Source organism: Ammospiza caudacuta, chromosome 35 (assembly GCF_027887145.1).
Source record: "Ammospiza caudacuta isolate bAmmCau1 chromosome 35, bAmmCau1.pri, whole genome shotgun sequence".
Lineage (NCBI taxonomy): Eukaryota > Metazoa > Chordata > Aves > Passeriformes > Passerellidae > Ammospiza > Ammospiza caudacuta.
In genome coordinates this window covers 2,339,545-2,353,441 of record NC_080627.1, presented here as the reverse complement: position 1 = coordinate 2,353,441, position 13,897 = coordinate 2,339,545, and the positions used below count along the sequence as shown (strand labels likewise).

Genomic DNA, 13,897 nt, shown 5'->3' with positions numbered 1-13,897 from the left:
TTATCAACGTCCGGACCCCGCCCTGGGAGGGGCAGGAACTGGGGGGGCCCCGGGGCTATAAAGGGACCCCGGTGCCACCTGTGCCACCGTTGTCACCTCGTTGTCACCTCTTTGTCACCGCTGCCACCCCACCATGGCGTTCGTGCCCCCACCCGGGTACCAGTCCTACTACAACCCGGTGGGTACCCCGAAAATGGGGAGGGGGCGCCCCGAAATGGGGCTGGGGGGGTCTGTGGGACATTGGGGGGTCCTTGGGAGGGACACTTTGGGGTCCCTGTCACCCTGCTGGGGACATTTGGGGTCCCTGTCACCCCAAAAAATGGGGGGAAGGGGTTTTGGAAGGGGTCTCTGGGACATTTGGGGGTCATTGTCACCCCGAAATGGGGCTGGGGGCACCCTGAAAATGAGGAGGGATTGGGGAGGGGTCCCTGTCACCCTGATGGGGACATTTTGGGGTCCCTGGGGACATTTGGGGTCCCCCTGACCCCAAAAACCAGGTGGGAAAAGGTCTGGGGGGTCCCTGTCACCATTTTGGGGTCCCTGTCCCCCTTGTGGGGACATTTGGGGTCCCAATGACCCCAAAACCGGGGGGAGGGGGTTTTGGGGGGTCCCTGTCACCATTTTGGGGCCCCTGGAGCCATTTTGGGGGGTCCCTGACCCCCTGTTGGGGACATTTTGGGGTCCCCGGTGCCATTTTGGGTCCCTGGTGCCATTTGGGGACCCCCTGACCCCAAAAACCGGGGGGAGGGGGTTTTGGGGGGGTCCCTGTCCCCATCGGGCCCCCCTGACCCCCCGTTTCCGTGCCCCCCCCAGCCCCTGTCACTATTTTGGGGGGTCCCTGTCCCCATCGGGCCCCCCTGTCCCCATTCGGGACCCCCCTGTCCCCATTTCGGGGGGTCCCTGTCCCCATTTCGGGGGGTCCCTGTCCCCATCGGGCCCCCCTGTCCCCATTTCGGGGGGTCCCTGTCCCCATTTGGGGTCCCTGTCCCCATTTCGGGGGGGTCCCTGTCCCCACTGTGCCCCCCTGACCCCCGTTTCCGTGCCCCCCCCAGCCCCTGTCACTATTTTGGGGGGGTCCCTGTCCCCATTCGGGACCCCCTGTCCCCATTTTGGGGGGTCCTTGTCCCCATTCGGGACCCCCTGCCCCCATTTCGGGGTCCCTGTCCCCATTTGGGGTCCCTGTCCCCATTTTGGGGGGTCCCTGTCCCCATTCGGGACCCCCCTGTCCCCATTTTGGGGGGTCCCTGTCCCCATTTGGGGTCCCTGTCCCCATTTCGGGGGGTCCTTGTCCCCATTTTGGGGTCCCTGTCCCCATTTCGGGGGGTCTCTGTCCCCATTCGGGTCCCCCTGTCCCCATTTCGGGGGGTCCCTGTCCCCACTGTGCCCCCCTGACCCCCCGTTTCTGTGCCCCCCAGCCCCTGCCCTACGTGGCCCCGGTGCCCGGGGGGCTCTGGCCGGGCATGGCCGTGAGCGTGCAGGGCGTGGTGAGAGCGCAGGCGGAGCGGTAATGCCGGGGGGACTGGGATAAACTGGGAGGGACTGGGAGGGACTGGGGGGGACTGGGAGGGGACTGGGAGGGACTGGGGGGGACTGGGAGGGGATTGGGAGGGACTGGGAGGGGACTGGGAGGGACTGGGATAAACTGGGATAGACTGGGAGAGAATTTGGGGAGATTGGGAGGGGATTTGGGGACATTTAAGGGGGGATTTGAGGGACTGGGAGGGACTGGGATGGGATTGGGGGGCACTGGGAGGGACTGGGAAGGACTGGGGGGGACTGGGAGGGACTGGGGGGGACTGGGAGGGGATTGGGAGGGGACTGGGAGGGACTGGGATAAACTGGGATAGACTGGGAGAGAATTTGGGGAGATTGGGAGGGGATTTGGGGACATTTAAGGGGGGATTTGAGGGACTGGGAGGGACTGGGATGGGATTGGGGGGCACTGGGAGGGACTGGGAAGGACTGGGAGGGACTGGGAGGGACTGGGAGGGACTGGGGGGGACTGGGAGGGGATTGGGAGGGGACTGGGAGGGACTGGGATAAACTGGGATAGACTGGGAGAGAATTTGGGGAGATTGGGAGGGGATTTGGGGACATTTAAGGGGGGATTTGAGGGACTGGGAGGGACTGGGATGGGATTGGGGGGCACTGGGAGGGACTGGGAAGGACTGGGAGGGACTGGGAGGGGATTGGGAGGGAAGTGGGGACATTTTGGGGGGGATTTGGGGGGAATTGGGGCACTGGGAGGGACTGGGAGGGGACTGGGAGGGACTGGGAGGGACTGGGAGGGTATTGGGTGACATTGGGTGACACTGGGGTGACACTGAGTTGACACAGGTGACACACAGGTGACACACAGGTGACGTTCCTGTCCCCAGGTTCCGCGTTAACCTGGCCATGGGTCCCCAATGAGGACACAGAACATCAATGCCCGATTTGGGGCTGGGGTCTCGGGGGGGACATTGGGTGACACACAGGTGACACTGAGGTGACACTGAGGCGACGTTCCTGTCCCCAGGTTCCACGTTAACCTGGCCATGGGTCCCCACGAGGACGCCGACATCGCCCTGCACGTCAATCCCCGATTTGGGTCTGGGGTCTCGGTGCTCAACAGCCGCCGCGGGGGGAGCTGGGGGGACGAGCAGAGACGGGACCTGCACCCCCTGTGCCCGGGGACCCCCTTCGAGATGATCATCAGTGTCACCCCCGAGGGCTACCGGGTATGGGGAGGGGTCCCGGGGGTCTCTGGGGGGGCATTCAGGGGCTTTGGGGTCATTAGGGGGGAAATTGGGATCATTGGAGGGAGATTTGGGGTCGTTAGGAGGGGATTTGGGGGGTCCTTAAAGGAATGGGGAGACCCTTCGAGATGGTCATGAGTGTCACCCCCGAGGGCTACCGGGTATGGGGAGGGGTCCTGGGGGGGTTTTGGGGGGTCCTTGGGGGGTTTGGGATCCTTAGGAGGGGATTTGGGGGCTTTGGGGTCGTTGGGGGGGGGATTTGAGGGGTCCTTGGGGGGGGGGTTGAGGAGTCCCTGGGAGGTTCTGGGGTCCCTGGGGGATTTGGGGTCACTGAGGGAAGATTTTGGATCTTTAAGAGGGGGTTTGGGGCGTCCTTGGGGGGATTTGGGGGGTCCTCTGGGGGGGTCTGAGGTGTCTTAGGAGGGATTGGGGATGATTGGGGGAGGTCTCAGGGGTCCCTGGGGTCCTTAGGAGGGGATTTGGGGTCACTGGGGGGAGATTTGGGGTCCTTAGGTGGGGATCTGGGGAGTCCCTGGGGGTATTTGGGGGATCCTAGAGGGGTTTGGGGTGACTGGGGGGAGGTCTCAGGGGTCCCTGGGGGGTCCTTAGGGGGGGATTTTGGGGGGATCTGGGGTCCTTAAGGGGGGATTTGGGGTCACTGGGGGGAGATTTGGGGTCCTTAGGTGGGGATTTAGGGGGTCCTTGTGGGGATTTGGGGTGACTGGGGGGAGGTCTGGGGGGGTCTCTGGGGGGTTTGGGGGGATTTGGAATCCTTAGGGGGGAGTTTGGGGGGTCCCTGGGGGAATTTGGGGGTGCTTAGGATCCTTGGGAGGGGATTTGGGGTGTCCTAGGGGGGATTTGGGGTCACTGGGGGGAGATTTGGGGTCCTTAGCGGGGCGATTTGGGGTCATTTGAGGGAGGTTTGGGGGGTCCTTGGGGTGCCCAGGGAGGGTTCAGGGTCATCAGGGGAGAATTTGGGGGGTCCAGGTGGGGAACTGAGGGGTCCAAGGGGGGGATTTAGGGGGTCTCTGGGGGGGGTTTGGGGTGCTTAGGAAGGGATTTGGGGGGTCCAAGGGGGGATTTGGGGGGTCCTGGGTTTATTTTGGGATTTCTGGGTGGGTATTTGGGGCGTCCCAGGGGTATTTTGGGGTATCCCAGGAAGATTTTGGGGTCCCAATGGGGCATTTTGAGGTCCCAGGGGTATTTTGGGGTGTCCTGGGTGGGTATTTGGGGTCCCAATGGGGTATTTGGGATTTCTGGGTGGCTGTTTGAGGTGTCCCAGAGGTATTTTGGGGTCCCTGGGGGTGTATTTGGGGTACTTTGGGGTGTCCCAGGGATATTTTGGGGTCCCAATGGGGCATTTGAGGTCCCAGGGATATTTTGGGGTTTCCCAGGTGTATTTTGGGGTATCCCACAGATATTTTGGGATTCTAATGGGGTATTTGGGGTCCCTGGGGGTGTATTTGGGGTATTTTGGGGTGTCCCAGGGCTATTTCGGGGTCCCAGTGGGGTATTTGGGGTGTCCTGGGTGGGTATTTGGGATTTCAAGGCTATTTTGGGGTCCCTGGGTGTGTATTTGGGGTATTTTGGGGTATCCCGGGTGTATTTTGGGGTCCCAATGGGGCATTTTGGGGTGACCCACAGATATTTTGGGGTATCCCAGGGATATTTTGGGCTCCCAATGGGGTATTTGGGGTGTCCCGGGGGTATTTTGGGGTGTCCTTGGGATATTTTGGGGTATCCCAGGGATATTTTGGGGTCCCAATGGGGCATTTTGGGGTCCCAATGGGGTATTTGGGGTGTCCCAGGGGTATTTTGGGGTCCCAATGGGGTATTTTGGGGTGTCCCGGGGGTATTTTGGGGTATCCCAGGGATATTTTGGGGTCCCAATGGGGCATTTTGGGCTCCCAATGGGGTATTTGGGGTGTCCCGGGGGTATTTTGGGGTGTCCTTGGGATATTTTGGGGTATCCCGGGGATATTTTGGGCTCCCAATGGGGCATTTGGAGGTCCCAGGGGTATTTTGGGGTGTCCCAGGTGTATTTTGGGGTCCCTGATCCCCCTTTTTCCCCCCAGATCCTGGTGAACGGAACCTTCTACGAGGAGCTCCCGCACCGGCTGCCCCCGGAGCACGTGACGGCCGTGACCGTGGACGGGGACCTGGAGCTGCACTCGGCCTCGGTGCTGGGTGGAATGGTGAGACCTGAACCCCAAAAATATCCTGAACCCCAAAAAATCAGATCTGCACCCCAAAAACAAACCTGGACCCCAAAATCAGCCCTTAAAACCACCCCTGTGTCCCTAAAACCGCCCCTGTGTCCCCAAAAACCGCCCCCAAAACACACCTGGAGCTGCACTCGGCCTCGGTGCTGGGCGGAGGGGTGAGACCCCAAAAACTCCCTGAACCCCAAAATCTGCACCCCAAAAATCAGCTCTGCACCCTAAAAATAACCCTGGACCTAAAACCAGCCCCACAAACGGCCCCTGGACGCCAAAAAACAGCCCCAAAACACACCTGGAACCCCCCCTTACCTGGAGCTGCACTCGGCCTCGGTGCTGGGTGGAGTGGTGAGACCTGAACCCCAAAAAAGGCACCCCAAAAATCAGCCCTGAACCCCAAAACTGACCCTGACCCCAAAACCAACACAGGACCCAAAAAACGGCCCCAAAAACGACCCCTGGACCCCAAAAAATGGCCCCAAAACACACCTGGAGCTGCTCTCGGCCTCGGTGCTGGGCGGAGGGGTGAGACCCCAAAAACGCCCTGAACCCCAAAACCTGCACCCTAAAAATGACCCCTGCACCCTAAAAACAACCCCTGAACCCAAAATCACCCCCTGAACCCCAAAAAACGGCCCCAAAAACGGCTCCTGGACCCCAAAAAACGGCCCCAAAACACACCTGGAGCCGCTCTCGGCCTCGGTGCTGGTTGGAGGGGTGAGACCCCAAAAACGCCCTGAACCCCAAAATCTGCACCCCAAAAATGATCCCTGCACCCCAAACCAACTCCGGATCCCAAAATTCCACCCCTAGACCCCAAAATTTCACAACTGAACCCCGAAATTCCCCCCTGCACCCCAAATTTCCCGTCTGACACCCCCTCTTCCCTTGCAGGGCGCGTGTCCCCCGTGCGTCCCGGTGAGTCTGGGGGGTCCCCACATGATTTTTTGGGGGGTCTCCAGGTGGGTTTGGGGGGTCCCCAGATGGATTTAGGGGATCCCCAGGTGGGTTTGGGGGTCCCCAGGTGGGTTTGGGGGGGTCCCAGATGGATTTTGGGGGTCCTCATGTGAATTTTGGGGATCCCCCAGGTGAATCTTGGGGATCCCCAGGTGAGTTTGGAGATCCCCAGGTGAATTTTGGGGAGTCCCAGATGGATTTTGGGGATCCCCAGGTGGGTTTGGGTTGTCCCAGGTGAATTTAGGGGGTCCCGAGGTGAATTTTGGGGATCCCCAGGCGATTTTAGAGGGTCCCCAGGTGGATTTTGGGGGTCCCCAGGTGAATTTTGAGTTTCCCAGGTGAATTTAGGGGGTCCCGAGGTGAATTTTGAGGATCCCCAGGTGATTTTAGAGGGTTCCCAGATGGATTTAGGGGTTCCCAGATGGATTTAGGGGATCCCCAGATGGATTTTAAGTTTCCCAGGTGAATTTTGAGGGTCCCCAGGTGAATTTTGGGGATCCCCAGGTGAATTTTGGGGTCCCCATGACCTCTGTTTCCCCCCCTCAGGACGCCCCCCAGGTCACCCCCATTTACCCCGACTGTAACCTGCCGGTAAGTGGGGAGGGGTCCCCCCAAAATTCATCCCTCACCCATCAGGGGGGTCCCTGGGGGGGTCCCCCAGGTGCGGCCCCCCCTCATGGACCCCAAATTGTCCCCCACAGATGATGGGGCAGCCCCCGACCCTGCACCCGGTGAGTCTGGGGGGGAATTGGGGGTTCCATGGAGGTTTTGGGGTGATTTGGGGGATTTGGGGTGAATTAAGGGGGGATTTGCATGGTTTAAGGGGGGATTTGGGGGTCCCAGGGGGTTTTGGGGTGATTCAAGGGGGGATTTGGGGGTCCCAGGGGGTTTTGGGGTGGCTTAAGGGGAGATTGGGGGGTTTGGGGTGGCTCAAAGGGGGTTTGGGGGATTTTGGGGTGGGGGTCAGGGGGTTTTGGGGTGGATTTGGGGGATTTTGGGGTGGGGCTCAGGGGGTTTTGGGGTGGATTTGGGGGTCCCGAGGGGGTTTTGGAGTGATTTGGGGTGAATGAAGGAGGGATTTGGGAGTTTTGGGGTGAATTAAGGGGTGATTTGGGGTGGCTTAAGAGGGGATTTGGGGGTCCCAGGGGGTTTTGGGGTGATTTGTGGGGATTTGGGGTGGCTGAGGGGGGTTTGGGGTGGTTCAAGGGGGGATTTGGGGGTTCGGGGTGGTTTAAGGGGGGATTTGGGGTGACTTAGGGGGGATTTGGGGCTCCCAGGGGGTTTTGGGGTGGCTTAGGGGGCGCGATTTGGGGTGGCTTAAGGGGGTCCCAGGGGGTTTTGGGGTGATTTGGGGGATTTTGGGGTGGCTTAAGGGGGTTTTGGGGTGGTTTGGGGGGATTTGGGACGTTTGGGGTGACTCAAGGAGGGATTTGGGGGGGGGTTGGGGTGGGACTTTGGGGATTTGGGGGTCCTGGGGGGGTTTTGGGGGGTGTTGGGGTGGGATTTGAGGGGGTCTGGGGGATTTGGGGGTCCCTGAGGGTGGGATTTGGGTTCTGGGGGATCTGTTGTGATTTGGGGGGTCCCGGGGGGTCTCACCCCACTCTGAGCCCCCCATTTGTGCCCCCCCAGCCCGTCCCCTTCATTGGCACCATCCCAGGGGGGCTGATCCCCAAAAAAACCATCATCATCAAGGGCTTCGTCCCCCACGACGCCAACAGGTACTGGGGACCCCCAGAGACCCCTCCCCAAAATCCCCCTGAGCCCCCCACAGCCGTCTGTGTCCCCCAGACTTCTCCCAGGATCCCAAAACCTCCCAAAATCCACCCCAGCACCCCAAAATCTTCTACAAGACCCCGTCTTTGACTTGCCCCCACCCCAAATCCTCTGTCAACACCTCAGGACCCCCAAACCCCCCAAAATCCCCGAAATCCCTCTCAAACACCCCAAAATCTCCCCAAACACCCCCAAATTCCCCCCAAATCCCCCTCAAATCACCCCCAAACTCCCTCATCACCACCCCAGGACCTCCAAACTCCTCAAAATGCCCCCAAACCCCCACCAAACCCCCCAAAATCCCCCCCAAACCCAATGAAATTGCCCCCCAAACCACCCCTGTCACCATCCCAGGATCCCCAAAATTCCCTCCAAATGCCCCAAACCCCAAGAAATACCCCCCAAACATCCTAAAATACCCCCCAAACCCCCCCGTCACCACCCCAGGGCCACCAGAATCCCCCCAACCGCCCCAAATCCCCCAAGATTCCCCCAAACCCCCCAAAATCACCCCCAAGATCCCTCCAAACACTCCAAAATCCCCAAACTCCCCAAAATACCTTCCAAACACCCCGAAACACCCCCAAATATCTCCAAAATCACCCCCGAATCCCTCCAAAATCGCCCCCAAATCCCCCCAAAATGCTCCCAAACCCCGCCAGGTTCCAGATCAACCTTCGGGTGGGCCCTGCTGGGAACGTGGTGCTGCACTTAAATCCTTCCAAACCCCCTATAATTGCCCCCAAACCCCCAAAAATCCACCCCAAACACCCCCAAACGCCCCAAAATCCCCCCCCAAAATCCACCCCAAACGCCCCAACCCCCCCCAAAATCTCCCCCATGTTCCACATCAACCTTCGGGCGGGCCCTGGGGGGGACATTGTGCTGCACCTGAGCCCCTCCAAACAGCCCCAAATCCTCCCCAAACACCCCAAAATCGCCCCCAAATCTCCCAAAATTCCCCCCCAAACACCCCCAAAATCACATCCAAACTCCCCAAAAACCCCCAAAATCCCCCCCAAACACCCCAAAATCGCCCCTAAATCCCCCAATATCCTCCCCTAAACACCCCAAAATGCCCCACATACATGCCAAAATCCCCCCCAAACACCCCCCAAACACCCCCATCCCCCCAAAATCACCCAAAAATCCCCCCCAGGTTCCACATCAACCTCCGGGCGGGCCCCGGGGGGGACATTGTGCTGCACCTGAGCCTGAGGATGGACGAGGGCGACGCCGTGGTGCGGAATTCCTGCCTGGGGGGCGGCTGGGGCCACGAGGAGAGAGAGCTGCCCTGCTGCAGCCCCTTCCAGCGCGGCCACTACTTCGATGTGAGAGGGGGTCTGGGGTCCTGAGGGGGTTTGGGGTGCTGGGGAGGGGGTTTGGGGTCCTTAGAGTGGGTTTGGGTGGGATTTGGGGCGCTCAGAGGGGTTTGGGTGGGATTTGGGGTACTGGGGAGGGGGCACAGGGTGGGATTTGGGATCTGAGGTGACTCTGGGATCTCTGAGGTAACTCTCGGGGGTCCTTGGGGTGACTCTGTGGGTCTCTGAGGTGATTTTGAGGGTCTCTGAGGTGACTTTGGGCATCTCTGGGATGATTTTGGGGGTCTCTGAGGTGACAGCCCCCTCTTTGTTCCCCGTTCCCCTCCAGCTTTCAATCCGCTGCGGCAACCATCGCTTCAAGGCGTTCGCCAATGGGCAGCCGCTCTTCGACTTCCACCACCGGGTGCCAGCCGGGCCCCATGTGGACGTGCTGGAGATCACGGACGATGTGGTCCTGTCCTATGTCCATTTCTGACCCACAAGTGTCCTGTCGCTGCAAAATAAGTGCCCTGGAACAACCCCATAACTGCCCTGTAATTGCCCCATAAATGTCCCCCTTAAATGCTCCCCAAATGTCCTCTCCAAACACTGACCTCAATAAAGCTGTTCCTGCTGCAGCTCGGGAGACTGAGGGGAAAATGGGTGGGGAAGGTGAGGGGAAAATGGAGGGAAATATGAGGGGAGAAAAGGGCGGGAATCGTGAGGGGAGAGGGAAGGAAATGTGAGGGGGAAAAGGGCGGGAATCCTGAGGGGAGAAAAGGGCGGGAATCATGAGGGGAGAAATGGGTGGGAATCGTGAGGGGAGGAGAGAAACGTGAGGGGAGAAGGGAGGGAAATGTGAAGGGAAATATGAGGGGGAAAGTGAGAGAAATGTGAGGAGAAAAGAGAAAAATGTGAGGAGAAAAGAGAAGGGAATGTGAGATGTGAGAGGAGAGAAGGGTGGGAATCATGAAGGGAGAAGGGAGAGAAACGTGAGGGGAGAAGAGGGAAATGTGAAGGGAGAAAAGGGCAATGTGAAGGGAGAAAAGGGCGGGAATCACGAGGGGAAAAGCGGAGAACGTGAGGGGAGAAGGAAGGGAAATGTGAGGGGAAAAGGGGGTGAAATGTGAGGAGAAAAGAGACAGAAATGTGAGGGGAAAAGGGAGGGCAATGTGAGGGGAACAAAGAGGGGAAATGTGAGGGGAAAAGGCAAACGTGAGGGGAGAAGAGAGAGAAACGTGAAGGGGAAAGGGAGGGAAATGTGAAGGGAGAAAAAGGCAGGAATTGTGAGGGGAGAAAAGGTCGAGAATTGTGAGGGGAAAATGGGTGGAGAACGTGAGGGGAGAAGGGAAGGAAATGTGAGGGGAAAAGAGGGAAATGTGAGGGAAGAAGAGAGAAATGTGAAGGGAGAAAAGGGAGGGAATCATGAGGGGAGAAAAGAGAGGGAATTGTGAGGGGAGAAGAGGGAAATGTGAGGGGAGAAAGGAGGGGAAATGTGAAAGGAAAAGAGAAGGAAACGTGAGGGGGAAAGGGGGGAAATGTGAAGGGAGAAAGGGGGGAAATGTGAGGGGAAAAGAGAGAGAAGTGTGAGGGGAAAAGGGAGGGAAGTGTGAGGGGAAAAAGGGGGAAATGTGAGGGGAGAAAAGGGCGGGAATCGTGAGGGGAAAACGGGTGGAGAACCTGAGGGGAGAAGAGAGGAAAATGTGAGGGGAGAAAAGGCGAGGAAATGTGAGGGGAAAAGAGAGAGAAGTGTGAAGGGAAAAGAGAGGGAAATGTGAGGGGGAAAAGGGGAGAACGGAGGGGAGAAAAGAGTGGGAAACGTGAGGGGAAAAGGGAAAGAAACGTGAGGAGAAGACAGAGGGAAATGTGAGGGGGAAAGAAAGGGAAACGTGAGAGGAGAAGAGAGAAAAAGAGAAAAAAGGTGGGGGGGAACGGGAGGGGAAGACAGGGAAATGTGAGGGGAGAAAAGGGTGGGAAAAACATCAGGGGAGAAGAGAGAGAATCGTGAGGGGAGAAAAGGGTGGGAATCTTGAGGGGGAAACAGGCAGGGAACGTGAGGGGAAAAGGGAGGGAAATGTGAAGGGAGAAAAGGGCGGGAAACGTGAGGGAAGAAGAGAGAGAAATGTGAGGAGAAAAGGGTGGGGAACATGAGGGGAAAAGGGAGGGAAGCGAGGGGAGAAGAGAGAAATGTGAAGGGAGAAAAGGGTGGGAATCGTGAGGAGAAGACAGAGGGAAATGTGAGGGGAAAAGAAAGGGAAATATGAGGGGGAAAGAGAGGGAAATGTGATAGGAACAAAGAGGAAAATGTGAGGGGAAAAGGGCAGGAGAAAACAGAAAATGTGAGGGGAAAAAAGAAAAGAAGTGAGAGAAAAAGTGTGGGAAAGGGGAGATAAAAAAGGACGGTGAACACGGGGAAAATGCCCCAATACAACTTAGGGACCCTGCACTCACATTTTACCCCAAAAATATTCCTTCCATCACTTATAGATATCTCAGGTTTTACCCCCACAATTTTGCTGACCCGTCCAAAAAAATCACCTCAATTTTACCCCAAAAATGTCCCCTCCCAACAACCTCATTTTTACCTCAAAATGGTCATTTTCTCCCCTCAAGATTGGCTGTACCTGGGGAAAAAGTGAGGAAAAACTCCAAGATCTCAGAGGTTGTTTTTTTTTCCAGCAATATTTTAATTACAGGACAAAGAAGCTGCTACGTGAATATATATTTATATAATAAATCCGTAAAGTTATAAAGGAAACCGGAATTTTCTGCTTCCCGTCAAAATTTTCCAGGATCAGGCGCTTTATTAGGTGGATTTCTCATAATTTTCCTCCTTGTTTCTCTTAATTTTTAAGACTTTTTCACAGTTCTCCTTATTTTTCTCTTGATTTTTCTCCTTACTCTTCTTTATCATTATTTTCCCATATTTTTCTGTATTCCTCCAGATTTCTCTATGATTTTCCTCATTCCTCATCTAATTTTTCCACATTTTTCATTTCTCTTTATTTTTTTCCTAATTTTCCATTTCTCTCCACATTTTTATCCACATTTTTCCTCCTATTTTTTTCCTAATTTTAATTCCTCTGTGCTTCTCATTTCTCGCCGTTTTTCCCTATTCCCCCCCTATTTCCCCCATTTATTTTTTGGTCCACAAAACGCTGCTCCGAGGCGGGAATGTGAGTGAAAAAACCTAAAAAAAAAACCCCCTAAAACCCCGAAATTTTTCCCCATAAATTACGTGAGAAGTGGGGGCAACGTGAGGGGAGAGGGAACCCTCGGGCTGCGCCGCTGATCCCGCGGAAAACAGTGGGAATTTCTCTTTTCTCTCTCTCTCTCTTCTTCTGTGTCTCGTTACCAAAAATAACCATTTCCGGGAGGCGGAACCCGAGGAAAAGTGGGAATTGCATCCCGAAATATCCCAAGATCAATCGACTGTTGCATAGTAGGAGGCGGGGAGGGGGTCGGGGATCCTGGGGGACCCTCGGGGCTTCTGGGGGACCCTCAGGGATCTGAGACCGTCAGGAATCCTGGGGGATCCTTGGGGATCTGGAACCATCAGGGATCCAAGATCCTCGGGGATTTGGGACCACTGGGGACCACTGGGGACCCTTGATCCTCGGGGATCCTCAGGGATCCAGGACCATCAGGAATCCGGGATCCTCGGGGATCCTGGGGGACCCTCGGAGATCCGGGACCATCAGGGACCCTCAGGGATCCAGGACCATCAGGAGCCGTCAGGGATCCGGGATCCTGGAGGATCCTGGGGGATCTGGGACTGTTGGGGATCCTGAGGGTCCTTGGGGATCCTGGGGGATCCGGAACTGTTGGGAATCTGGGATCCTCAAGGATCCTGGGGGACGCTTGGGGATCCTGGGGGATTTGGGACTGTCAGGGATCCGGGATCCCTGGGGATCCTGGGGGATCTGGGACTGTTGGAGATTTGGGATCCTCGGGGACCCTCGGGGATCCTGGGGGGTCCTTGGGGATCCTGAGGGATCTGGGATCCTCGGGGATCGTCAGGGATCCGGGATCCTTGGGGACCCTTGGGGATGCGGGACTGTCGGGAATCTGGGATCCCCAGGAATCCTGTGGGATCCTCAGGGGTCCTGGGGGATCCTCAGGGATCTGGGACTGTTGGGGACTTGGGATCCTCAGGGATCTGGGATCCTGGGGGGTCCTCGGGGATCCTGAGGGACCCGAGACTGTCGGGGATCCGGGATCCCCAGGGATCCTGGTGGAATCCCTGGCAATTCTGGGGGATCCTCAGGGATTTGGGACCATCTGGGATCCTCGGGGATCGTCAGGGATCCAGGATCCTTGGGGACCCTTGGGGATTTGGGATCCCTGGGGACCCCTGGGGATCCTGAGGGGTCCTGGGGGGGTCCTTGGGGATCCTGAGGGACCCGGGGCCGTCGGGGATCCCGGGGGAATCCTGAGGGACCCCGATGGATCCCGCTCAGAGGTCGCTCTCGCCGTAGAGCGCGGTGCTGAAGGATTTGTAGTCCAGCGCGCCGGGCACGGCGTCGGGGCCGGCGTAGGGCGCCATGCGCGCGATGCAGTACTCGGCCTGCGCCGCCGGCAGCTCCCGCCGCAGCTCCGCCGCCGTGATGTAGTTCTGGGGGGGAAACGGGGGGAAAAACGGGGGGAGAAATGGGGGAAAAACGGGGGGAAAATGGGGCAAAAATGGGGGAGAAATCAGGGGGGAAATGGGGGGAAAATGGGGGAGAAAACAGGGGGTAAATGGGGGGAAAATGGGGGGGAATGGGGAAAAAAAGGGGGTAAATGGGGAGAAATGGGGGGGGGAATTGGGGAAAAAACAGGGGGGAAATGGGGGAAAATGGGGGAGAAATCAGGGGATAAATGGGGGAAAATGGGGGGGAATGGGGAAAAAACAGGGGTAAATGGGGAG

General features: G+C 57.7%; 2 protein-coding genes across 3 annotated transcripts in view; one reads left to right on the top strand and one right to left on the bottom strand.

Annotated features, from left to right (window-relative positions):
- The first annotated feature begins 133 nt into the window (after window positions 1–133).
- LGALS4 (galectin 4) lies at window positions 134–9,484 on the top strand. The gene is made up of 10 exons (XM_058822890.1): window positions 134–178; window positions 1,416–1,504; window positions 2,519–2,720; window positions 4,814–4,933; window positions 5,852–5,875; window positions 6,461–6,505; window positions 6,616–6,645; window positions 7,544–7,632; window positions 8,847–9,018; window positions 9,338–9,484. The coding sequence occupies exons 1-10, from the start codon at window positions 134–136 to the stop codon at window positions 9,482–9,484; spliced, it is 963 nt and encodes a 320-aa protein (XP_058678873.1).
- A 2,167-nt stretch (window positions 9,485–11,651) lies between these two features.
- Window positions 11,652–13,897, bottom strand: part of ACTN4 (actinin alpha 4) — a 45,544-nt gene continuing 43,298 nt past the window's right edge. For both annotated transcript variants that reach the window (XM_058822893.1, XM_058822894.1), the window contains exon 21: window positions 11,652–13,603. In XM_058822893.1, the coding sequence (XP_058678876.1) occupies window positions 13,445–13,603 (159 nt within the window). In that variant the 3' untranslated portion in view covers window positions 11,652–13,444. The remainder of the gene's footprint in view (window positions 13,604–13,897) is intronic.